Source organism: Epargyreus clarus, unplaced genomic scaffold, assembly GCF_041222505.1.
Source record: "Epargyreus clarus isolate Ecla_fem2 unplaced genomic scaffold, WU_Ecla_fem_2.2 ptg000001l, whole genome shotgun sequence".
Classification (NCBI taxonomy): Eukaryota; Metazoa; Arthropoda; class Insecta; order Lepidoptera; family Hesperiidae; genus Epargyreus; species Epargyreus clarus.
The window spans coordinates 15,036,980-15,062,274 of NW_027332209.1; the positions used below are offsets into that span (position 1 = coordinate 15,036,980).

At 39.4% G+C, this 25,295-nt stretch overlaps 4 protein-coding genes across 4 annotated transcripts; all 4 read left to right on the forward strand.

Moving 5' to 3' along the window:
• The first annotated feature begins 219 nt into the window (after positions 1–219).
• LOC140757652 (uncharacterized) lies at positions 220–2,650 on the forward strand. Its single transcript, XM_073093525.1, has one exon. The coding sequence runs from the start codon at positions 242–244 to the stop codon at positions 2,369–2,371; it is 2,130 nt and encodes a 709-aa protein (XP_072949626.1). The 5' UTR covers positions 220–241; the 3' UTR covers positions 2,372–2,650.
• Positions 2,651–7,125: 4,475 nt separating this feature from the next.
• On the forward strand, positions 7,126–9,257 carry LOC140757660 (uncharacterized). The gene is made up of 2 exons (XM_073093538.1): positions 7,126–7,171; positions 7,438–9,257. Exons 1-2 carry the CDS (start codon positions 7,157–7,159, stop codon positions 9,220–9,222), a joined length of 1,800 nt encoding a protein of 599 aa, XP_072949639.1. The 5' UTR covers positions 7,126–7,156; the 3' UTR covers positions 9,223–9,257.
• An 8,519-nt stretch (positions 9,258–17,776) lies between these two features.
• On the forward strand, positions 17,777–18,806 carry LOC140757665 (uncharacterized). The gene is made up of 2 exons (XM_073093552.1): positions 17,777–17,910; positions 18,245–18,806. Exons 1-2 carry the CDS (start codon positions 17,899–17,901, stop codon positions 18,599–18,601), a joined length of 369 nt encoding a protein of 122 aa, XP_072949653.1. The 5' UTR covers positions 17,777–17,898; the 3' UTR covers positions 18,602–18,806.
• Positions 18,807–21,803: 2,997 nt separating this feature from the next.
• LOC140757672 (uncharacterized) lies at positions 21,804–24,864 on the forward strand. Its single transcript, XM_073093566.1, has 3 exons — positions 21,804–21,858; positions 23,515–23,631; positions 24,015–24,864. The coding sequence occupies exons 1-3, from the start codon at positions 21,847–21,849 to the stop codon at positions 24,513–24,515; spliced, it is 630 nt and encodes a 209-aa protein (XP_072949667.1). The 5' UTR covers positions 21,804–21,846; the 3' UTR covers positions 24,516–24,864.
• The last annotated feature ends 431 nt before the right edge of the window (positions 24,865–25,295 follow it).

A 25,295-nucleotide genomic window follows, 5' to 3' on the forward strand; every position in this document is an offset into this window, starting at 1 on the left:
GCTTTAGTAATAAATAGAAAACAAGGGCGAATATTACAAAACTTGTCTTTTATGACATAAGTATTAGCTAAACTAAACATTGAATAACACAAGGGTTATAGCCAGTAATGGGCCTAAACTTATCAATAAGATCGTGCATAAAAAAGCGAGGGTAGGGCGTGCGCGGCGAGCCGTGTCGGGTTGGGCAACGCGCGGTGCGACAAAACCGAGCGCGCGCCGCTCCGCGCGACACTAGCGTGCCATGCCGCGCGCGCCGCTGCTGCTGCTGCCGCTGCTGCTGGCGGGCCAGCTCGCCGCCGCGCCCACAGCGCCCGAAGCGCCCGACGCGCCACCCGCGCCACTCGCACCCGCCAGTGTCTTCGTCATCGCAGACACCACGAATGATACTCTCACCATTGCCGACAATGTCAGCCACACTATAGCAGCAAACGATACAATATCTGATCTATTAGATGTCAATAATGACACCCTCGTCGATCCTGATGGAGACCACGACCCAATTGTGCGGAAGAAGAGGACCTTCGGAGACATAGTGTTTAGGGGGTTAGCTGATGTTCTCGGATATCAAGTGCAAAGAAAACCACCTCAGGAGGCGTTCCCGCCACCCCTGCCGCCCGTCCCAGGTATCGATTATCCTCTACAAGCTGCTCCCGCCCCCGCACCGGCCCCGGCAGCTCCACCTCCATGCGGAGCGCCTAGAGCGGCAGGCCCACCACCTTGCAGAGCCCAACGCCCGCCTCCACCACCTCCGCCGCCTCCACCAAAACCGGCGCCACCCCCGTGTCCGAAACCAAGAGCTGCTCCGAAACCTAAGCCTCGTCCTCCTCCTCCACCACCACCACCTCCGCCACCGCCACCACCACCACCCTGCGGTAAGCCTCGAGCTAATCCAGCGACGCCAGCTCCTTGTGCTCCACCTCCACCACCTCCCCCACCTCCAAAAGTGAAGGCAGATTCTAATCTAGAAACGGTTTCCTCAAATTTCCGCCTTGACTTTAATTTTAACAGAGCTCCGGTGACTCCTGCCCCGCAAGTGGCAGAACAAGTTGCTGCTGAGGAACAACCTCAAGAGGAGGAGCAGTTTACTCCGATTGCAATAGAGCCTCGTGCTGCTAAGTTACCCTTGGCAGAGCCACGAAAGCCACGAGTATATGTAGACGCTTTTGTTGTAAGAAATGGAGTTGCACGTCGCGTGGACACTGTAGACGCCCAGCATCTCAATACTAACGGGCAACAGGATGCGGCAGAAAGTGATTACTTAGCTTATGACGATGATGCTGCAGCCGCGCCGCAAGATGACTACTACGAAGATGTTCAGGAATCTCGTGACCGTGGCAAAGCTGTTCGTGATTTTGGCACCGCCGTCGATCGCTTTTGGGAACAGAAACAACCGAAAAGAAAGAAGAAGAAGAAGGTTCCTCCAAGTGACTACCGAGACGTACATTTTGGTGACCGCGATCTAGCTGACGAATACCGGCGACGAAATGAGGAGTCACATCAAAGTTTGCAACGAGAACGCGCCAACCCAAACCGTATTCCCTTGCCGATTCCGGAGGCCGAAGAAGAGGACGCTGAACTAACCACCACCACAGAGGACCCTCGAAAACGTCTAAATCCGCGCGTCTTACCACCGACTGAACAAAATCCAGGGCAAATAGATACTGTGACAGTACGTGTTCCACCTATATATAAAGAACGACACCCCAAAAAATTGCATCGGGAGCGTCCCGATAGAGATGACTACAGCGAAAATCATTCTGAAGAATTGGGGTATGAACAACAGCGACATAACGACGATGACGACGATGACAACGAAGCTGTATATTCTCGCACCGAACCGCCAAAACGTAAGCGCAAGCGTAAACAGAACCGGAGAACGCGCTCCGTGGATGCCGATGATCCTTACTCAGCTGGTGACTACGACTACTATGGTAAAAAACTACCCGTATCTAAAGAAGAGAAACTTTTTGAAAGATTAACCGCACCTCAGCGGGCGAGGGAACCCAAGTTAACGAAGCTCGAGGAAAAACCAAAAGAAAGCGATTACTTCTTAGACGACCATGAAAGGCTCCAGGAAGATCCCGAAATATTCGGTGAAGATGAGCGTTTAGATAATTCTGGACGGTCGGACGACTCGGGCCGGTCCGATGACAGCGGTCGGTCTGATGACAAGGAGCAATTACAAAAGGATGAAGAGAAAACAAACGATAGTGGGCGGGCTGATGAAAAGGAACGCACTGACAAGTTGAGCCCCAACGCGAAAGTGCAAGAAACGCGTTCTTATAACAACTACGTCCGCGCCACCAACAGGAAAGAAGATGACCCTCACCCTGTGGGCTCCTCGGTCAGAAGGAAAACCATAAGAACGTGAGCCTTCAAACTCGTCTGCGAGTATCCGCCATAAACATAATTATTTATTTTAAACAATTGTTTTGTATACTTTTTACATAAGGAATAGTCGCTCCCGGCACCTCGTACGTAATCACATAGATATTGCATTTCATTATTACGTTGATCAGACCAGGGAAGAGCGACCTGTGATGTTCTAGTTTAGTTTTGTACGCATGTCGTCGTAGACAATCTTATTATTTTTATACTTAGCGCTAAGCGAGCTGTATTATAAGGTTTCTTAATAAAGCGTTTGTCAATATGCTGTTTCATTATTAGTATTCGAATCGTCGAGTCGATTACAGTTGGGGCGTGAAATTCGATTTTCACAAGGCGACGACAACGTCTGTCGGCTAAGTGGGTGAAGGTCCGGCGAGATGAAATAGAAAACGGACCAACTTCACCGGTCGTTGCCACCGCGATTTGCGAAAAGCGCACGCTGCGACCTCTGGCGGAGCATTGACCCAAAATGCTTTTTGTACCCCGTATCTCTAACAAGAATAATAGAAATAAAAATCTCACTAAATTGCTTGCCAGAGTTACAGTTTTTTAATTAATGTTGTACCAAATGTTTATTAAAAGGCGATAAAAAGTACACAGAATTTTTAACTCAAAAATAGTTCAAAGCTTTTCATATCGTAAACTGAATAACATTAGAAACGCCAGTACCTCATGTTGCAAGTGGCTGCCTGCAACCGACGTAGCCGTCCATTCCGGAGGCTGTATTGTAATCTGACACCGTAATACCCAATATCTAAAGATACCTTATGGCACTGTAATGACTTAACGAAACTTTTACATAAGATTCAATCAAAAAATGTATTGTTGAAAATGTGAAAAGGTGTACTCAAATAAAATTCTTTTGTCCAATAAAATAAAGTTGCAGTTGTGTAATGCATAATTAAATAGCAAATATATTGTATACAAAAACATAAAAAAACTATCGACGTTTGGGTCGTAAAACATTCAAGTACTTGCATATTTTCCGTATGCACTATGAAGATTTATGGCCCGAATTATTATTAATTACATTTAGTAAAAAAACGTTGCTTACTTACTACTGTCATTAATTATTTCTGGTAGAAACAAATAGGTACGCTTTAGTTTGTATCTTTGTTTATATTGTCTGAAATAAATTAATTAAATAATTTTACATTTAATTACGTTAATGACACAAGTGGTTTAATAAAACAATGGAATTCAAATCAGTACTGGGTGCTAACCGGTACTAAGTAGATAGATACTATAGATACTACTACTACTACGATAGTTTTAAATTCTGAAACTGAAGTACGTTAAATTAACATACTAATTTTCGAACTGAAAATTAACCTTGTGAAATACAATGTTAAAGTACTTGACTCCAATAAACCTGTTAATAGAATTGAAAATGGCATAACGGTGTGACAATTTGGCGAAATCTGTGTCGAATGGTGAGAACGGTGGCTTTCTACCTGACTACCTGTCTGCCACTGACCTGTGGTCATCGATTCGGGCCGGCCTTGACCGCGGGCCGGTTCGCGTGGCCCCAATGCCCTGGATTCTTCGTCTTTGTGCAAAACTCAAAATCGTAGAGTTATTTAAGAATTCGAGTACCTGAATTCGAATCCATTGAAGTGTACATAAAATTGGCAATATGGATTATTTTTTAGGATATCCAAAAAAAGTGAAGTTCAACGCGCTATTGACTATATTATTATTATATGTCTATAGATATTTGCAAGCAACATTTTGATATAAAATGTATGTATCAATATTAAAACTCAATACTATGATAAAATAAATTAATTTTATACAATAATCGAGTTCCTAATACGTCTCTATCACTACCGATCGGCATTAGGCAGTGCGATGGTGTATGATAGAGGCGTCCTTCATTTAAGAAAGCCATGACCAACAGTGGAATATAAAATATTGGCTACTAATATCATTACTAAATATTAATAACCCTTGAAAATTTGTAATATGTTGAGAAAATAAATTATTTAACTCAAACGGGTGATCGTTTGAGTTAAATAATTTAAGTTTCATACGAAAGAATAGTAGAGACACATGAACAATAATTAAAATTAAAATTATAAAATGCTTAGGAAATATCTATTATTTTTATAAATTTTAAGCTTAAAATCTGATAACTCAACAATTTTCATTTAGTTAGTGGCGCCCCGTAGCGGAAATACACGCATTTACTAGCTCAATCTCTTATGTAGTGTTCCGTAGACGCCTTGTTACATTTATGTTGAATACTGCCACTAGATGTCTTTCGTGCTTATATTCCATCTATCACAGTAGGTTTTTAACTTAAGGAACTATTAAACATTAAAATGTGACTAGGTAATTAACATTACCACAAGTTCTACTATCCGAGAATTAGTAGCGCTGTTGTGTTCTGTACCCTTACCAGGTGTTTTTACGTTTTGATAAGTATGACTGTTTTGGTATTTGTTTACGTATTGGCCCATACTATTTCCAAGTTCTGACACAATCCGCTAGGGGCGCTAATTGGAATTTGTATGGGCAAATACGTAAACAAATATCAAAACAGTCACATTTGTCAAAACGTAAAAACTCCTGGTAAGGGTACTGGTTTGAAGGTTTCAGTTCTGGTTTCCAGTTCCAGCTTAGTCCTCAGTGGTAGCTGCGCATCTGTGGCCGATTTATGTAGGAATATTTAATCCTATCGGGGGTTGATTACAGATGTCCATGGGTGGCAGTAGCGACTTACCATCATGTGGACTGCATGCTCGTCTGCCACGCCTATATTATATAAAAAAGACACTTGGAGCATATCACATGGGGTCAAGTTAATTTCATTAGTAGTGTAGAACGTAGATATATGCTCAAGGGTTAAGTATTATTAAAGGTATTGGTGGTAAGGTTTTCCAAAGATTTTTTAACGTTGATGTTTCATGTCACAGTCTCTACATTATGCCTTCACAAAATAACAATGATGAGTTACTTCTGATATATTTTGTTATCAAAAGCAAGCAGGTACAACTGGAGTTGCGAACTTGTAATCATTAATCGAAAATAGAGATGGTGAAAAGCACTCTTAATTGCGTCAGTCACTGCAAGACTACTTTGCGTGTGTACTTATCTAAAGGTATACTTAGATATAATTTATTGACGCCTCGTGTAGGTGACACATTGCTGTATTGACTACTTATCACCTGAACTCTTTCTGTTTCTTCAATTGCGACTTGTGCTCCTTTTTACCTTAAAGAAGCCGCTACCCATAAATTTACACAAACATAACTTTTGTTCGACCTTGAAACCTCTTGAAAATGTTTATGTCTCCTGAAATTTAATCCTGCTGCAAATTGTACAACTGGTTTTAATGTGCTGTTATCCCACTCTAGGATAATAAACCCAGGTAAATAAAAAATACAATACTGTTATTAATGCAATTTATTGTACCTTACAATTAGCTCAACCAAATTAAGATGAACAGGAAAGGATCGATGAGTAAGTGACCGGATTGTTACACAAACCTTAGTTCCGAGCGGCGTGCGCGTGCGCGTGCGCTGATAGTGAGAGCGAAGAAAGTGATGTCGTATATTTGGTAACGCCGCCGTGCGCGCGCATCGCGATGTCCTTACACCAGGCACGCATTCTGATCTACCAACAGATAGACATAAAACACACAAAAGTTATGTGTTGAACAATGGACCAGTCTTGAAACTTGACACAATTATTATCAATCTAGCGGTCTTGGGCTTGGATCTCAGACTGACCTATTTTTTTCAGTTATATTGATTATGTATCACTTGCTTTTGGTAACGAAACTCGGTCTCTCGAACGAAGGGTCCGAATTTCAAATCCCTGGCGCACCTTTGATTTTTCATAGTTATTTGCGTATTAGAAATTAATTATCACTTGCTTAAACGGTGAAGGAAAACATTGTGAGGAAACCTTGCACACCTGAGAGATTTATATAAGAAAATCTCAAAGGTATGTGAAGTCTACCAATACACACTTGGCCAGCGCGGTGGAATATGACCTAATCCTTTTCATTGTGGGAGGAAATCCGTGCTCAGCAGTGCAACTATAACGGGTTGATGATGATGATGAATTTCATTTTTGCATATCATTCCTTTTATGACTTATTATTTTTTGTGAAATAGTTGTTTGTGGTTTTCTCATACTGCCCGATGAGATGAGATGAGATCCGTGCCCTCTAAGAAGAAAAGAGCTTTTAAATATATGTAGTACATATGTATACCAATACGTAATGCTTCGTGAACGTTTCATGAAGTAAATAAATAACCCTAACCTTTTGCTCACCAGTAAAGGTGAAATGGTTCCTTTATTGAGATGAAAGAAAATTGAAATGAAAGAAAATATTTTTAAAGAACAAGGAGTTTAAATTCGTCTCTGACCGCGATGGTACAATTTTCTCTCGATTACGTTACTCAATCGATTGGTATTCAAACGAACGCCTCTGTTACAGGAATGACGGCAGCGCCATACGTGCTCGACTTACACAAGTGTTGAAGCCTTCCAAACACCACCTTGCTTAGACGAAATTAGGATTGAGATTGGAATGTACACAATTCGGGAGTTAAATTGTTATAGGCACATTTGTTTAGAAGGGATCGAAAGCCGTAATACGTAGCAGTGGTGGCGGCGAGGCGTCCGGCTACCCCGAGTGAAACTTACACGCTGGCTACATACTAATGCGATGTTCTTTAAGTTATAAGTATAGGTAGTCGTGGACGACGACACCGGTCTCAGAGTAAGCGCCGCGCCGACCGGCCGACCGCGCAACATGAAGCTCGTACTAGTAAGTATCCGTGGAAGCTTAGCGGTCAGCTGTGGAACAGTGCAGTGCTGTGTTGGTGTCTCAGTGTTTGGATTATGCGGTGTAACTTAGTGATTCCTGTTGAACCAAAACAAAAATCAATCATTAAACGAAGTTCTCACGATGTGTTCTCACGTTTAGCTCAAAATTGATCTCTAACTATAAATAAGTGTAAATAATAATAACTAAAGTGGAAAATATATTGTAAATATAATCTAAGCTCAATAGAATTTGGTGGTGTGTTTCAGGTCATCTTGGTCTTATGCGCCTGCGTGTACGCGGCAGTGGGTGACGTGGCTCATATAAAATCAGCCAAAGCGAAGGTGCTCGGGCGATTGATCAAGGGCAAGCATCACAAACGAGGCATCATCTCGGCCATCCCGCCCTTCAAGCTCGGCCATGATATACCGCTGGTTACACATTCTGTTGTGAAGCCCCTCGTGGTGACATACCCGCCCACCGCCACCGTCGCAGCCGTCAAGGTGCCGCTGACTAATCCCCTCATCCCGCACTACCCTGTTGGTGTCGGACATAAGGTTCCTGTACCGCATCCCCACTACGGATTGAAATTTCCTCACACTAAATACTTTGTACCCAAGCCGGAAAACCACTTCCACCATCACCATCACCATGTAGCACCGAAACCCGTGGTCCCGATTGTACCTGTGCCACCACCAGTGCCCGTCCCGGTGCCGCAACCGACTGCTACCATAGCACATCCTGTGCCTGCTCCGTCCCCTCCATTACTAGTTCAGCCTGCCCCTATAGTCCCAGCGTCTCCAGTACCTCATCCCATACCCTTCGCACCTGCTCCAATTTTCCAGTCGCACCCAGTGCCACTTGCACCCCCGCCTGTTCACTTTCTGCCCCAAAATCAACTACATCTTAAGCCACTTCTTCCAGCAGCAGCTGTTCCTCTTCCTCCAATACAGAGTTTCTCTTCCCCAGCCTTCCCGCAAGTTCCTTATGTAATTCGACCTGGCGGTTCTGTACAAACATCCGTATTCGCAACATTTCCCAGATACCCACTACTGAACTATCAGTCCCCTGCAATACCGCTGGCGCCCGCCTTGCCTACAGGACATGTTTCGTCAGTCCAACAAGTATTACTGGAGCGACCTCAGGCACCTCAATATCATTTTAATCATTTTATTCCACAAGCATCGGCGCACGGTGGAGTTTTTGAGCATCACGTGCCAAATGTAGCAGTGGATCAAACACCGACCTTCTTACACCCGACGCAAGTTGCTCCTCCCTCTCTCATTCCTTTGAATCCGCCGCTTGAAGTACCTCAACCCAGCGTGCACTTGCATCCAACTCAAGCCGCATTCCCGCAACCAGATATTCCCTTACATCCAACTCAAGCAGCAATTCCCCAACCAACAGTGCATCTACAACCGACACAACCGTCTGTCCACCTGGACCACGACGGTTGGTCCCCAGTGCCCTCCCAGCCTCACGACGCGTCCGCAGCACAGAACCCTGAAGCACATTACCCCCAGCAAGGTCACCAGTTCACACAGGAACAGGGGACACAAGTATATGAACAGCATTCAGGAGATCAATATCATGACTTCCAGCAGCAATTACAGCACCACATTCAACAGCAAATCGAGCAAGCGCAATATGAGCAACACTTGAATAACCAGCATCAACTGAGCCAGGAGTACGGCGCGCCGCAGCAAGTCGGCCAAGAATACGGGCAACCAAACGACTACTTTCAACAGAATCAGAACTTCGGGAATCAAGAATACGCCCAGCATGGACAAGACTTCTCCCAACAGGGCCAAGATTTCTCGCAACAAGGACAAGACTTCTCGCAACAAGGACAAGACTTCGGTCAACAAGGTCGGGATTTCTCACAGAACGACTATAACGTAGCTCAGCCGGGGCAGGAGTACGGACTACCTCAGGGCGCAGAGGGGCGCAGTACGGACCAGGGCGAGCAGGCCGAGCAGGGCCAGCAGTTCCACAACCACATCCCCCTGGGCCTGCAGCCGCCCATAGACCGGCCGCTCGAGCACTTCCGGTAGTTACGCCTATGTCACTATAGGATGTAATTATTTATTATGTGTAGGCGCTGAATAATAATTTTATATCAAAATTGTAATATATATATTAATACCGCTATAGGCTAGTTAAAATGTGAATTGATGAATGATTTTTGAAATGTATATATAATAGGATATTTAATAAGTGCTCATGTTCAGCCATTTATAAATACCAATCTTTATTACGCAGCGCCTACACAAAGTGCGAAATTTTGTGTCCAGTACGCGCAACGCTACCTCGTCGAAAGTGTAATGTGATAAGTCTCTACAAATGGCTACGTATATTAGATTTATGCAGTTATTAATTAAGTTGTATAAATATTGTTTGGAATGGTTTGTCGAGTAAATGGTGTGTGATTTAGCAGTAATGGTTGGTTGACATTTGGTAGTGGTATGATTAAGTCACGTTAGTGTAAATACTGCCTAATATTATTTTGTATGTTGTATTATTAACATAGTATTAAGATTATTTATTTATTGTGAAATTAAACGTTTCATTTGAATATTGTTTTTTATTCTAAATTTATTTCTTCCGTGGTGGTTTTATTATCTAGTGACTCATACATTTAGGCAACCTATGATGTACCTTATTAACCGACATGGCACAATCACTACTCGCATATAAAAAATAACATGTCTTTTTAAAACGAAGAAAAATATAAAAAACAAAATTAGAAAACATCATTAAGTAAGTCAAAAGATTTTATTCCATAGAAGTAGCAACTGCGCAGTGCCAAATGTTTGGGAATGTTTATTACGAATGTGCAACGCTCAACGCCAATCTACAAGGCGGTTGTAGAACATACGTGGACGTGACCACACATTCCAGCACAAATCTAAACTTGAGACATACATACTTTTTTATAACATATACATTCATCATCATCATCAACTCATTACTGTCCCACTGTTGGGCACGGGTCTCCTCGTAGAAAAAGAAGGATTAGGCCATAGTACACCGCGCTGGCCAAGTGCATATTGCGTAACATGTACATTAGTCTTTATAAATATCTTATCACACAGACCATCTTAAGAAGTTAGGTGGTAGTGGCTATGTCCCTGTAGTACCGGGACCAGAATAGGGCTACGGTAACCCTTGCCTGTCGTAAGAGGCGACTAAAAGGGGCTTCCGGGGTTGCGGGCGGCAAGAGTGGGAGCTCAAACCGTCCAGCAAGCGTCCCCGGGAAGGACAGCGGTTTGTGTGGTCGCATATCGCTGTAATCACCAGGGGATGTGAGAGGAGCGTAAATTGCTCCCCCCAGGGCAGAGCCCGATAAAAGGGCATCGCGTTAGGAGGACTCCGGTTGTGTTCCGTTGGAGATCCCGGAGTTCTCCACCAAACGTTGAGGACGGCCACCGGGGGGGTTTTTAATGTGGTAAAAATCCCACATAACCCGGCGTCACTCCCATGGCGTCGGGTACCTTTTGAAGGTTTCCCCCTCGTCAACAAAAAAAAAAAAAAGAAGGTGGTACTCGTAGTGGCTTACAAACAGCAAAGGATCAATATTGTGACACAACGTAAGTAAAAGACATACGTACAACATTAAGTGGTACGTGCTTAAAAGTAACAGAGAACCTAATGTCGTAACATACTTGAAAAGAGACCCACGTGCAGTTGTAGTAGAAAACCGCTGTTGTAATGATGAGCATGATCAATTGACTTAACCTGAAGCTTACATTCGACATTAATTCATTTTGTATTACAAGGCTCTAACATCACTTTTAATCTACATTTTTGAAGTAGGTTATCAATAGCACAGAATCGACTGTTGCAACATACTAATGTTGCACAAATAATGCCTATATCCCAGGCCACATCCTGCATGTGTCCAGCTCACGGCCGCCCCCGCCCCGCCCCGCCCCGCGCCCCGCCGGCCCCCGCGCTGTTTCAGCTCTACAATACACATTAGTTCTTGTCTGCATGATTGATGAAGTCTAATACTTAAAGTGCGATATAAAGGTTATATCAAAAATTTAGATTCGATCATCAATATATTATTTTTAGAATGAATATTGTCATACGAGAATGTTTACTATATTTCGTACGCTCGTTGAAGTCTTTTCTATGGGACGATTAAAATTGGTCACAAAGTAGTTTTTTGTTGCAATCTAAAGTCTCTAAAAGACAAATATGTATTAGGGCACAAATTAAGGTTAGTTATAAGCTATAATGAACATGAACTCTTAATACTTGACTTAATTGATGACTCGCGTGGCAAAACGCTCATCTACTGATCTGTAGAAGACCGTTCGTGGCTGATGTGTAGACGGTATCGAAATCAGCTCTTAATCAAGCAATCATCTTTGCATATTACTGTTTTACATCTAATTGCTTATACTACTTGTTTGAAGTATGTCACCTATTAACATCGCTTCTTGGAACCTGCTCTATCAAGAATCGTTACGATGGGTTAAAGGCCAATTATTTTTATTGTGTGATAGCCTAGTGATAGCCTAGTGGTTAAGAAACTCGGCCTCTCGATCGAGGGGTCCGAGGTTCAAATCCCAGGCAACCTCTGATTTTTCAGTTATGTGCGTATTAGAAATTAATTATCCTTTGCTAAACGGTGAAGGAAAATCGTGAGGAACCTGCATACCTGAGAGATTTATAAAAAAAAATCTCAATGGTATGTGAAGTCTACCAATGCGCACTTGGACAGCGCGGTGGACTATGGCCTAATCCTTCTCATTCTGAGAGGAGACCCGTGCCCAGCAGTGGGACAGTAATGGGTTGTTGTTGATGATGATGATGATGATTTTTATTGTAACATTTAAAAGTTATTTACCGATTCTGTATCAAAAAGTAAGTAAATCGTTTTTTGGAAACCTGCATAATTAACTAGATTAACTACGTGTATGACTACCGTACAACTATCAGTTTATTGGAAACTAAATCATCCTAATTACATAGTATCCAAAAAAACTGTTAATATGATTTAGTACCATTAGCAACATTAGGTAGTAATTGGCACTTACTTATTTCATATTCACAAGCAAACACATCTGTGTGAGACCTTTACCAGCGCTAATCGGGACCGATACAATGCATGGGAATCGCCGTCACCTTGAGCCGCCGCTCACGACCGCCATTTTGAACTTTACTCCAATATATTATTTAATTGAAATACAAGTAGGTGTTTCATAATTTATTACTTCCATTATATTTGGATTAGGCTGAGTATTAATGAAGTGAAGTTAAGTTATACAAAAATTGATTACTAGAATTAACTTATGTTGATAATTGAGTCCACATTATCTATTTTTGGACTAAATTTTAAATAAACGATAAAATTAGTCAATCAGATGCTTGCTGATATTTCCAGATAGGATAAATTTATTTGTTATAATATAAAAGTAGCAAATGAACATGCAATGTACATGATCGTAAGGAGCTGCTGTTGGAGTCACACCTGGGATCGACTACAGATGCGAAGCAACCCCTGAGCATTAGTTTAAAATGCCTCGGATAAGTATGTCTCTCTTACCCATACCCTTCAAACCAAAACACAGAATTAGGTATGGCGGTTGTTTCACCGGAGACAAACCACAGGGTCTTCTATCATTTTGTAAAATTAAAGTTTACGTTCAAGTAAAAATATAGCTAAATTATCGTCTGTATACTTAACAAAAAGTGTAGGCAATAAATAAACGTAACCTTATAGTAGCAAAAACTTAAGAGCCTAACATACTTTTCCGAATCAATCTAACTTGATTCTTGTTCTTTTATTTATAAAGAATTTAAGCGCAAATAATTTAATATTGTCAATTTGAGCTAATGCAATGGAGTCGGTTACAAGTAGCATTTTATTGGAACAAGTGAGCATATACGGTGGTTGGGACAACTAATAAATCCTTTAGCAGAGCAACGGAAATGCCCCGACGGTAAGCGCACACTCGGAAAACATTCCGATACGAATTTAGCCTGTCCACTTTAGTGGACTTAAATCTAATTCACTTGTTGAGTAACTAAGGATATGAGCTAGTTTAGAAGTTGATATTGAAGAAATCCGCTGAATATTCCAAATAAGTTTTTTTTTTAATATTGGGTAAGTGACAGACCGGTTCTATCGTCAAACTAATTTGTTAATTCGTAGAATAGATAAAAGATTATTAACTCGATCGATTTTATTGGATGGTACTCGTATGACTAAGTGATGCCCAATGTATAAGTATTTTTTTTTTTTCTATGAAATGAATAAACAGTACACTGACTAATTATTTATTTATTGCTTTTAAAGCTAAAAAGCATATTTAAAAAGCACAAATGAAGACAATTGTTTTTAGTAATTAACTAATGATAACAGTCGTTAATGTTTTGAGTCACTAATATGTTACTAATGACAATTGTTTCATAGATGCGACTATTTTAAAATGTTCAGTTCATGCATTTATATATGTGGGGAAGGTTGTGACGACAATTATTCCCACATAATACTCGTACATATTACATTGCTTGCGATGAACAGCTTATACTTGAAGAGCGAGGAAAAGATCGCGCAATGTATTATTGCTGGAATTCAACTGGACCGTTTAATAACCACCTTAGCCGTCGTAACGAAAGAAGTTTTGAAAACAAAAACTATTCCGTCCATTCTACGGCCGAGGCTACTACTTCGTGCGCTGCAAATCCTTAGAGCAATAGAGTATGAACAGAATGTACTCGATATTTGCTTTGTTACATCCAGGCCTCACCCTCAGTGCTCACCGAAGAACGGAGCTCTTGGAGAACTATGGGAATTACCTCTGGAAGATGAGTGGCTTTGCTACGACTGTGGGCAGCCGTTATATGAAATACAAGACAAAGAGCTATGAAAAAGTATTACGTACTAGTATGACGACCCGCGTAGTGGAGCGGTCGCCACGCCGGACTAACAAGCAATGCGTTATGGGTTCGATCCATGACGGGATAGATAAAATAGGGTAAATTTAGATTCATGTTCTGCATTTTAGTGTTTATATATTCGTCTTTACGTGTACACATGACGACCACGACACAGGAAACATTTATATTTGAAGCTATGAGTGAAAAAGCGTTAGTTATAAACATAAAAATTGTTAGTAGTCGTGACGAAAGACTACATCTTTGGAGTAGTGAAAGAGGCTATTTAATAAGTTAAAAATGGTGGGTTTGTGATATTAAGTTATGTTTGTGATGTTAATTTAAGTGGAATTGTACAGTGTTAAAATATTTGAGTGTTAGAACTATCTAGATGCATGCTATTTAGAATTAAGCAACCATATAAAAGTAATTCATAATTATGGTTATTTTATTATTTTTATTTACGTTACAAAATAAAAATAGTCTTAGATCAACTGGAACTTGGATTACAAAATCAAAAACATTTGGCGGTAGTTGATACGAGTAGTATAACGTAATCTGTTGTACCGCGACCAACACATCTAAAATTTATGAATTCAATACAAAATAATTGACACCTGCCAATATTATTTCATCAGGACTATTAAGATTATTAATGTGTCCCAGTAGCTGGGGGCAAATAACACTCAATGAAGTAAATTGTGTTAATACAGCGAGGTCCGTTATTAATCTCGCGTGGCCGGCACTCGCGGCAGTTTCAGTTGCCGCCATAACATGTTGCATAAACACGTGTGTGTCAGATAACAGGACATTAATACTAGGCTTTATCGCGTCCAGATCAGAAATTAATTGCATTTTAGTAAATAGGCCCTGTTTCATGTCCTCCTAAGCCTAGATATGATACGAATTTAATTCGCTTGATTTTGAAAGGATTATAGATTTGCTGTGAACAGTTTACTGTTACTGTTACTCGAGTAGCGGAGCGGTCATCATGCCGATGTGCTACACAGTGGGTACTGGGTTCGATCCCCGGTGAAACAGACGACTGAAGGATGAATTTATATTTTGAGTCCGGGTCTTTATATAATCGTGATTGTGTCTATCCATGGCACCCACACTAAAGAAAATATCTTAGAGTTACACTCATAGCCTTAAGAGTGTAGAAAACGTTACTGTTTTGGATAAATATCCCTATTCATATTTAATTACTCATATCCATTGTAACAATTACACTATTATTTAAAAGTTAAATAATATACTTAATATCATGTAATTATATTAGGCAAAGTTAGAATACGTTTATTCGCATTAAAAATGCAATTTTCCAGACGGTTTGATTACGCGCAGGGTTGCGCAAACGCATAAGGCACACACTCGTTTCGGTGGCATTTATGTTTATTTGGTTCACGTATCGTATGCTCACTTAGTATCCAATTACAAATGATTAAGAACTTGTTATGAGGAAAATTGCATAAATATCGCCCGACTTTTGATATTTTTTTGGCAAATTAAGGGCAAAAGGCAAAGGGCAAAAGGTGTGTTTGAGCAGCAAGTCAGCAACCCTGCGAGCTGGACTAGATACTGCGAGCAGGTGCGCTGTCAAAGTGTCGCAGCGGTGGCGTAATGCCTCGAGAAGTTTCCTATTAGATTAGAACAATGATTTTTAACTATAGGTACAGATAAATAGATTTAAGGATTGATTGATATGGTATATTGTCTTTTGTTCTGTTACGAAAAACTTTAATAAAAATAATTCGATTAATTTAATCTACGAATATTTTGACAATAAATTATTATTATTATTATTTTATAATATGGGAGAAGCAGACGAGCTTGCATTCCACCTGATGGTAAGTGGCTACTGCCGCCCATGGACATCTGTAATCAACCCCCGATAGGATTACATATTCCTACCTGAGGTCGGCCACAGCTGCGTCGCTACCCCTGAGGGCTAAGCTGGAACGCCTCGGAAAAGTCTGTCTCCCTTACCACACCCTTCAAAACGGAACACAGCAGCGCCTAGCACTGCTGTTATTAGGTAGAAATAGGTGTGGCGGTGGTGCCGCCGGAGTCGAACCACAAAGGGTTCTACCACCTTCAAAATTAAATTAAATATGAATTAAATTAAAAATATATTAATAAAATCAATCAATAACAAAAATATTTGGAATATTTAAAACGTCTTCCTTTTTTCAAATGGGTAGAAAGAAATATTTACCACAACAAGAGTTAAAAGCTCTTGCAGGATTATATATATATATAATACATGCATATATCCACATTATATTTGTAGTTCATTTATATATTTAGTAGTATTGAACTGCCCGCGTGAACCACAACTTACGGAAACTATCTAATGATAGAATTATTATGAAGGTATCGATTACGTAAACATACACTGTAATTAATCACTCATGTTACGCTACCTTGTTGCTTTCACGAGTGTGGCGGTTAGAACCCTCGTAGTAAGAATGGAATCTAATAATGTTACTAATTAAAATAACTAGTTAAAATGATCGGCATATGACGATACACTAGCATTCACTGAAGACTAATTTGGAACGGTTTGGATAAGTATCCCTTACCACACCGTTAAAATCGGACCTCAACTGCGTGTAACACTGCTGTTATAAGGCATAAAAATGTGTGACGGAGGTGCCTCCGGAGTCGAACCACAAAAAGTTCTACCACCTTCATAATATATAAATTGACATACATTTTTTATAATATAGTGCGAGCATGCAGTCCACCTGATGGTAAGTGGCTATGAACACCTGTAATCAACTCCAGATAGGACCTGATATTCGTACCGGAGGTCGGCCACAGATCCGCCGCTATGCCTGAGGACTAAGCTGGAACGCGTTGGAATAGTATGTCTCCCTTACCACACCCTTCAAACCAGAACACAGCAGCGCTTAATACTACTGTAATAAGGAAGAAATAGGTGTGGCGGTGGTGCCGCCGGAGTCGAATCACAAAGGGTTCTACTACCTTAATCAAATTAATTATGAACCCATTTGCTGCCACCGCCATATACTTATAAAACAAAAAAAGTCATCCTCGTAATACAAGAAGGTTTTCTATTTAAAAATATAGATCAAAAAAGCATTTTTTGAAAGTATGTTTTGCTGCCACTTAGAAATAAAATCCATGTAATGTGCTACATTCACCAAGAGCTATGCATAGGTACTGATAGAGCAAAAGGATATAATTAATTCGGTAATTGCACAAAAATTACCGCTGACTCATCGATATGTTGCAGAATTTAATCCTAACAAGGTATAGCCCCCAATTCTGTCTCTATGATTATACAACGGATAAAAATAAAACCTTAATAAACAGCTTTAGGTACTATGTTATTACATAATAAAAATAAAATTAAGAGTGCACATCGCGTTAAATCCTCCCCGTGCTGCTATAGAGTCCTAGAGATCAAAAGTCACTTGGTGCTATGGGCGTCATCGTGAGCAAATGGATAATGATGATAATGACAATAACTTATTTAGTGTGTAATAAAATATATAAGTGTAGAAGAATAACCTCGTCCTTTTACATATTAATTACATATTAAAATTAATCCTTTTACATATTCTACTGGTTATCCTGTGTTAATAAAAATGTAAGGATTATTTTGGTACTATAATAATACATACATATAATCAAGCGCTATGTCACTCAGACAGAACAATTTTATTGCATTAAATTTGATACCTTTACATTGAGTACCTAGCCTGCAGCTAGGGCCAGAGAGGGGTGAAGGCTGGGCGCGTATAAGTACGCTGGGCTGCCAGTAAGGGCTAGTGTATCTTGAGACCCTCTCGACAACGCAACCCAAAGACATGAAGGCTATCGTAAGTTTAACAACAACCACCAATATTTTTCAGCTCAATATATTTTCGTATTTACATTTTAAAAATCTTTAATTATATTTTTCAAATACAATGCAGTTATAAGGGCTTTAAAAGTTTGATATACATGTTTCATTAATATTAAATTATGTAACCTTAAAATAAATAGTGCTCGAGCAACTTGAACTAAGAAAGTCATATCACATGACACCGTAGAGTAACATTCTAAAATAGACATGCTTAGGGCAATATAAATGAAAATTAATAGCCAAAAATCACAAAAGGTCATGTAGAGCAACTGATCATTTTGTAAGTTAAATAATACTTTTTCTCACAGCTGTGTGTACTCCTGCTGGCCGCGGTGGCAGTCTACGGCGCTGAGGAGAAGAAGAACGAGAAGCGAGGCCTCCTCGGGCTCGGCTACGGCCTCGGCCACGGCGGCTACTACGGCGGGCACGGCTTGGGCCTGTACGGCGGCCACGGCTACTACAGCGGCCACGGCCTGGACCTGTACGGCGGCCACGGCTTCTACGGAGGACACGGCGTAGGGCTGTACGGCCACAGCATCGCTGCCGCGCCCGTGGTGAGCCACACCATCGCCGCGCCCGCGCCCATCCTCAGCCACGGGCTGTACGGCAGCCACGGCGTTGCAATCGGCGCGCCACTCGTAGGCCTCGGCCACGGATGGCATTGAGCCTCTTATTTTATAAGGTCTTTAGCTTAAGATGCTCGTAAGAAACTTGTACAAATAAGCCTGGCGGACGCGTACCGAGCAATCATTTAAAACCCTGCAACCCGCCGATCAAAATTTGTAAGCCACATGAGTCTTTGAGTGCCAAATTAGTGTCGTTTCATGTGATTATTTTTACAATACTAAGGTCAATAAATTTTTAATCTTTCTTTTGCTTTTCATTCACAATATAATATACCAAGATACCCTGGGTCACCAGATATGTACTTTAAAATATAAAAAATAACAGATCATTCCGTTACATGTTTGGCAAAATTATTTACTTATTACCTGACTTACTAAGTAAGGTAATAAATAATAGGGTTTACTAAAAAGCTTACACAAATAAACACCACTTAGAAAGAACAGACCGGCAAACGTCGCATTAGAAATACAAGCTATCAAAGTTCACATAATGCAACAACTTTATTTCATTCTAATACTCCGTGCATAAGGCAGATAATAGCGTGAGTTTAACGCTGATCGGTTAAACTTAAGTTGTCAGGTGTACGTCAAGTGTCGGGGCCGGGGGGCGCGTGGCGCAAGCGGAAATCAAAGGATATTTGCTACGGAAGCTTGCGACACTAGCGCTCGATTCTAGTGTAATTATAATCATTGCCTACGTTGTTGCTATTGCAAAAATATCTACTTATATAAAACGAGATAAGTGCACTGAACTCAAAGCACTAATGTAAATGTAGTTAATAACTATGACTTGTAAGGTACTTTTACTTTCATAATTAGATAAATACCTTATATCATATTTTTACATTGTTTATATAGTACAAAAACACGGTAAGTGACCGTGTTTTTGTCCCATACATGGGAAAAAATATTGGGAAAATGTAATAATATATTAACATTTACTTATGACTAAAGCCAGTGCTCTTACTAAAGTATAATCAGAATCCCAAGCGAACCATACCAAAATATACTAGTTTTAGTCGATCAGTTGCTAATGTTATTTGTCAATAGTTGTAATATATCTAGACCACATCCTGTGGTTCGAGAGAATTGTGAATAATCGTGTGTTGCGTACAGCGGCGGCGAGGCGCGGCGTCCGCGTGGCGACCGCCTCGTGTGGCACGTCAGGGTATTGGGGTGGCCAGCCCACCCGCGAGAGTCAGGTATTTCCTATTTCTGAAACCTTAGAGAATGCAGTCCACTAAAATAAAAAGTAACGATATTTTTGGCATGAAACGACCTTTATGTATTTATAGCGTTAATGTAAAATATTATGAATGTAAAAACCTAATGTAATACTCTATGGAATAGAGTCTATGCCATAGAGCATTAAATTAAGTTGAAAGTTGAAGGTTGAAGGTGGAATCTTGAAGCCATAGAGTCTATGGCTTCAAGATTTTTGCTTTAACAACTTAAGTATAAGTTTAGTACTAAGATAAGATAAAAAAGGACTGATCAACGAACAAGTGTTATACTAAGCTAACTCTATCATAAGTTTTCTTTGTTGGTACGAGTATTACCCCAGTTTCTACAAATTCCTTGCCTTCCTATACGTTCACTTTTCCCGGAATGTTATATATATGAAATGTGAATTTCCTTCAAATCAGTGCTTTAAAGTTGGCTAATCTGATTTCATTGCAAATGGATCTTAATTTGCTATCTATCCTTGTAGCTTACATCTCACATAACGCATTGTCGCAATGTTACATTTTCAATAATACATTTCTTCCCCTCCATAAGATACATGAATATTTGATGTGGTAAAAATATAAACTAACCAATTACAAAGTATAAATTCGGCATAAAATTTAATCAGAAAGCAAGTAATATAAAGCGATGAATATACATATAGAATTTATTAATGAGAATATAAGATATTTTATACATATAACGAAAACTGGTGTCGATATTATATTATGATAAGTACGATAATAAACAATAAGAAGTGAGGTTGTTGACCCTTCATACGTCAAACGTCATAACCTGTTTCAGGTGGATTTTATTTGTTTTTTTTTCTACGCCAGAGGTTCTTGAACTTATTACGTATATCATCAAAATTTTCACCGAATTAATTACTTTCTAGTGCTCCCCAAAGGCGAGAATAACAGAGGTTTCACAACAACACAACTCTCTCCCTGAAATAAATGGGACACTGAAAGACAATGCTCTACATTTCTTCAAAGCGTCCATAATCTTTTTTTTCTTTTTGCTAATAAATATAATTTATTCGTCTAAGATTATTAAAACGACCATATTTCTGGATCATATTTAAGGAGCCTTACATTTCTTCGTTAAAGAAAATTATAAGTATAGTATTTCTACTATGTATAATTCGGCCAAAAATATTCATAAGCTTTATATACTTATCTAAAATTTAAATTAAATAATTAAATATTTAAGTATGTAAATGTTAACCAAACTCACTGAGCAAGCAAAGTCGACACCCCGACGGGGTTATATAATCGATAAACAGAGCACGCTCAAACAAAATCGTAAATTAGCGAATCTGCCTATTTAATGTTTGGGGCATTCCACTGAGAGGCGGTCACCTCATTAGCGAAACGGATGTGCTAGCATCGGTTACCAATTCTTAATATATTTATGGGTTCCGTAGCAAGAACAAACTGTTTGTCTCTATCTTCAAAATATAAAATAGTTTCTTTACAGAATTATTTTTATACGTCATTAAGCTTGTCGCCATTTCGTTTATGAAGAAGCAAATAAAGGGACTCTATTAACTAACATTATATCTATCAAATATCCTTACTCTCTTGCATCCAGCCTATGGTGAGTGTGCCAGGGGGATATAGGTTCAATTTTGAATGACTATTTTCATTAGATAAAACATTGAAAAAAGTTTAAAATAATAAGAATACGTTTGTGTCTTAATTTATTCGTTTTAGAATATTTCGATATATTTTTAAAAGTTGGCAGGTATCTAATCTCGAAATGTACTCAACTATACGTGTTTATATACCTTCTGTACGTACGAGTGGGTTTACTACCCCCGTACGCATCTCCAATTTATGCCAACCATTCAGTAGGTATCATAGAGCTCATAGAGTTTATGTACTGTCGGTATTTTACCAATCGGTTAATCCTGTTTTAATACCGCGGTATGTATATCCACCCAGACAGGTCTGAGCTGCCTCATATAAAGAGTGATCTTGAGGAGCGCTGCTTAGTACCAATCTGAAGAAGTTTTGTGGTTTGTGTTACGTGAACAGAACAACGCCTTTTATAAAATGAAAGTTTTGGTAAGTTTACAAGTTTTGTAGATATTTGCAGGCGCCATTAAGCACTTTATTTTTTACATATTTTAGAATGCTTCATAGGTGTCTTTTGAATATAGAAATGTTGTAAAAGGTTTTACTGTATACTGATGTTCATATTCTTTTGAATCTGTTTATTATTTGATCAAGATTTAAAACTACTAAGAATATAAATTTGAGTGCTAATAACTAAGCTAAATTTTAAAGTAGTGCAATTATTAATAAGGGTGGTAAAATTTAGATGAAAAAATGAATACGAGTTAACATACGATTTATAACGCCTGATGAAAATAAAAACGCAACGCATTGCAATGCATGTGTAGGGGTGACGATCTGAGATCGATTAATCGAAGAATCGATCTGTTGGGCCAAAAAATTCGATTATTTTAATCGATCTCCAGTAATTGATCGAATCAGTGAATCGATCTTTCACCCTAGAAAATCAAAAGTCGATCTTTTCGAAGTTGATTCAATGTGTTATAGACATTATTTGCTATTTTCGCCCTTTTTGGCTGAAAAGATCGAAAATCGATTTATGGAGAGTCGATTCTTTGGACTTTGATGTTTTTGTGAATCGATTTATAGCACTTCAATTGGAATCGATTCAATAATCGATCTTTTTCGAAAAGAATCACCATACTTATGCATGTGTGCGTGTAACATTGATACATTTTATATACCACCACAGTGCATAAATCTGTACGTTGTTTATTAGTAAACAGTTTTATATCTCGTATTGGCAAACTACAATTATAATTATGTGTTACCTTTACAATATTTTTTGAGTTTTAAACAACTTTCTACATTAATAATGAAGAAATATGAAATAAACATGTTGATTACGTTTTTTGAATATACATTAAGTTTATTATGTTTCATTATTCTTATTTATTATATAACGACAAGTTTTGTAAGTAGTACTTTAGTTTCATAAGAAGTGTTACATTTGTTGGTAAGGATTAAAATCCATTGCAGGTCTGATTAAGAAGAGATCTGTGTTCATTAGTCAAATTGTTGATCGTTGATCCAACACTTGCCGCTTGTATAACTGGATCCAATTTTTTTTTTCTGTACATGCTCTTTATTTTGAAGGATACAGAAGTGAACTGCGACCGCTCCACTATTACAATTTTCTATCCGCCCTTAATATTGATGTAAGAGCTGTTTTGTTTTGTATGTGGTAAAGCGGATACTTTATTATGAAGTGTTCTAATGTGTTTTAAAGGGCAGCAACGCATCTGCGATCGATCCCAAGAAAACAATGTACATATATATGGATAATTATCCATTTTTTATAAAATAGGAGTAGCAGATGAGAATACACCTGATGGTAAGTGGTTACTACCGCCCATGGACATCTGTAATCAACCCCAGATAGGATTAGATATTCCTACCTGAGTTCGGCCAGAAATGCGCCGCCACTCCAAAGGACTAAGCTGAAACGCCTCAGACAAGTATATCTCTATTATCACACCCTTCAAACCAGAACACAGCAGCGTTATACATTGCTTTTATATGTCAGAAATAGGTGTGGCGGTGGTGCCGGTGAAGTCGAACCACAAAAGGTTCTACCACCTTCAACATAATAATAGTAAAAATAAAATAAAATAATGATAATAGTAACCAAATACTTATTTGCAGATAGTGGTAGCCGTGCTGGCGGTAACGAGCGCCGCGGCCTCAGGCAAAGTGAAGCGCAGCTTCGGCCATCTCCTCTACGACACGCCGTCTTCGTACTCGTATCAACGACCTGCCGCGGTAAATATTTGGCCTCGATAAATATTAATTTCCTACATGTAGAGTCACATGTTTTAGTACTCGAAAACAACCCTTTTGTAGGCATTTCTAATTACTTAAAATTATAAGCACAAAAGTGTGTAAAAAAGTAAAATGTATGTATTTTTTACAAGCTTGCATGTATTTAATACAAGCTAACCTACCTGTAATACCTATGTAGACTTGTCTAAAAAGTTCATTTTGATAAATCGCGCTTGCTCAAAATATTACAAGTACCTGGTAATTTGGTTGCATCGAATTAATCTAATTATTTAGCCTGGAGCTGTATACTAAACTCCTCAAATAACATATTAACCAAATTAAATGTATTCTAGCCCACTAATTGAGTTATATTTGGTCCACAGTACGCGTCTGCGTCCCCGCAATACTACTCATCGTCTCAGCAGTACGTGCCAACATCAGCGCAGCTGGTGGCCACCCCACAGTACATTTCCTCTCCGCAATACGTCCAAGCCGCGCCCGAATACATCCAATCATCTCCCCAGGTCGTCTCATCACCACAATACTTCTCAGCGTCTCCTGAATACGTGTCAACTTCACAACAATATACACCTCAGTTTGTGTCATCTTCACCTCAGATTGTGTCGGCCTCACCTCAGTTTGTGTCGTCTCCGCCTCAATACGTTTCATCGTCTCCTGAGTTCGTATCATCCCAGTACGTGTCTCAACCCTCTCCACAGTGGTACTCAGCCCCGGCAGCTCCGGCGAACAACCAGTGGTCTTCGTCAGTGGCATCAGCGTCGGCCTCGGCGTCAGCATACTCCGTGCAGACGCCCTACGCCTACAACATCAACTCGTACGCTCCGACACGCCAGTGGAATGCTGCCACCAACACCTGGTGTTAATATTATAAAAACCTCCTCATTTATAAATTATTAACACCAATATACTCCTGTACCTACTCTTAATGAGATCATCATTCGCAGGGGCAAGACTAAGTTTAGTTAGGTATTTATGAATAAGGAGGTAAAAATATTAATCAAGAAAGGACAAGATGTCTTCGTGAAACGAAATAGTCATAGCTAAGATTATGAAGATAATTTTCTAAGTACTTAAATGTCGTCGAATTTAATGAGCCTTAATGTAGGATTATTGTTTGAAATAATGTTTACATTATACAGAAGTACAAATTAGGTGCAATGACCTTATAATTATGTTAATGAGACTGTAACCTAAATATAACATTTAAGTAAATAGTGTTTTATTCACCCACCAATTAGGTATTAGGTAACTATACTACATTGCTTAACATGTTCTGTGAGTCGCAAATAAAAGGAAAATAAAACATTTCACTAGTTATATTATTTACACAAACATATTTTATATATTATATGTAGTACCCCCCGCCCACGCGTATTTAGAGATCATAAATTCAAAGCAGTGTATGAATTTCTATGACATTAATGAGTCCAAAGTGAATATTGATGATTCGGTTGAACTTGCCAAGAACTTGTGAAATATAACTTTAATCGAAATACGATACGTCGTCGCAGATTCCCCCATATTTCGATTGGGGATTTAACCCATGTGACTATTTGGTTATAATTTAAAGGTAGTGTTGAAGATGATAATTTTAGGCCAGTAATTATGATCTATTAAAATTTTAAGAATAGCTATTTTGAGCA

Excerpts from the sequence above, each read along its gene's own strand:
- LOC140757652 (XM_073093525.1), top strand. The coding sequence starts at position 242 with ATGCCGCGCGCGCCGCTGCTGCTGCTGCCGCTGCTGCTGGCGGGCCAG.
- LOC140757672 (XM_073093566.1), top strand. Across the intron at positions 23,632-24,014 it reads CGTATCAACGACCTGCCGCG|TACGCGTCTGCGTCCCCGCA; the intron begins GTAAATATTTGG and ends TTTGGTCCACAG.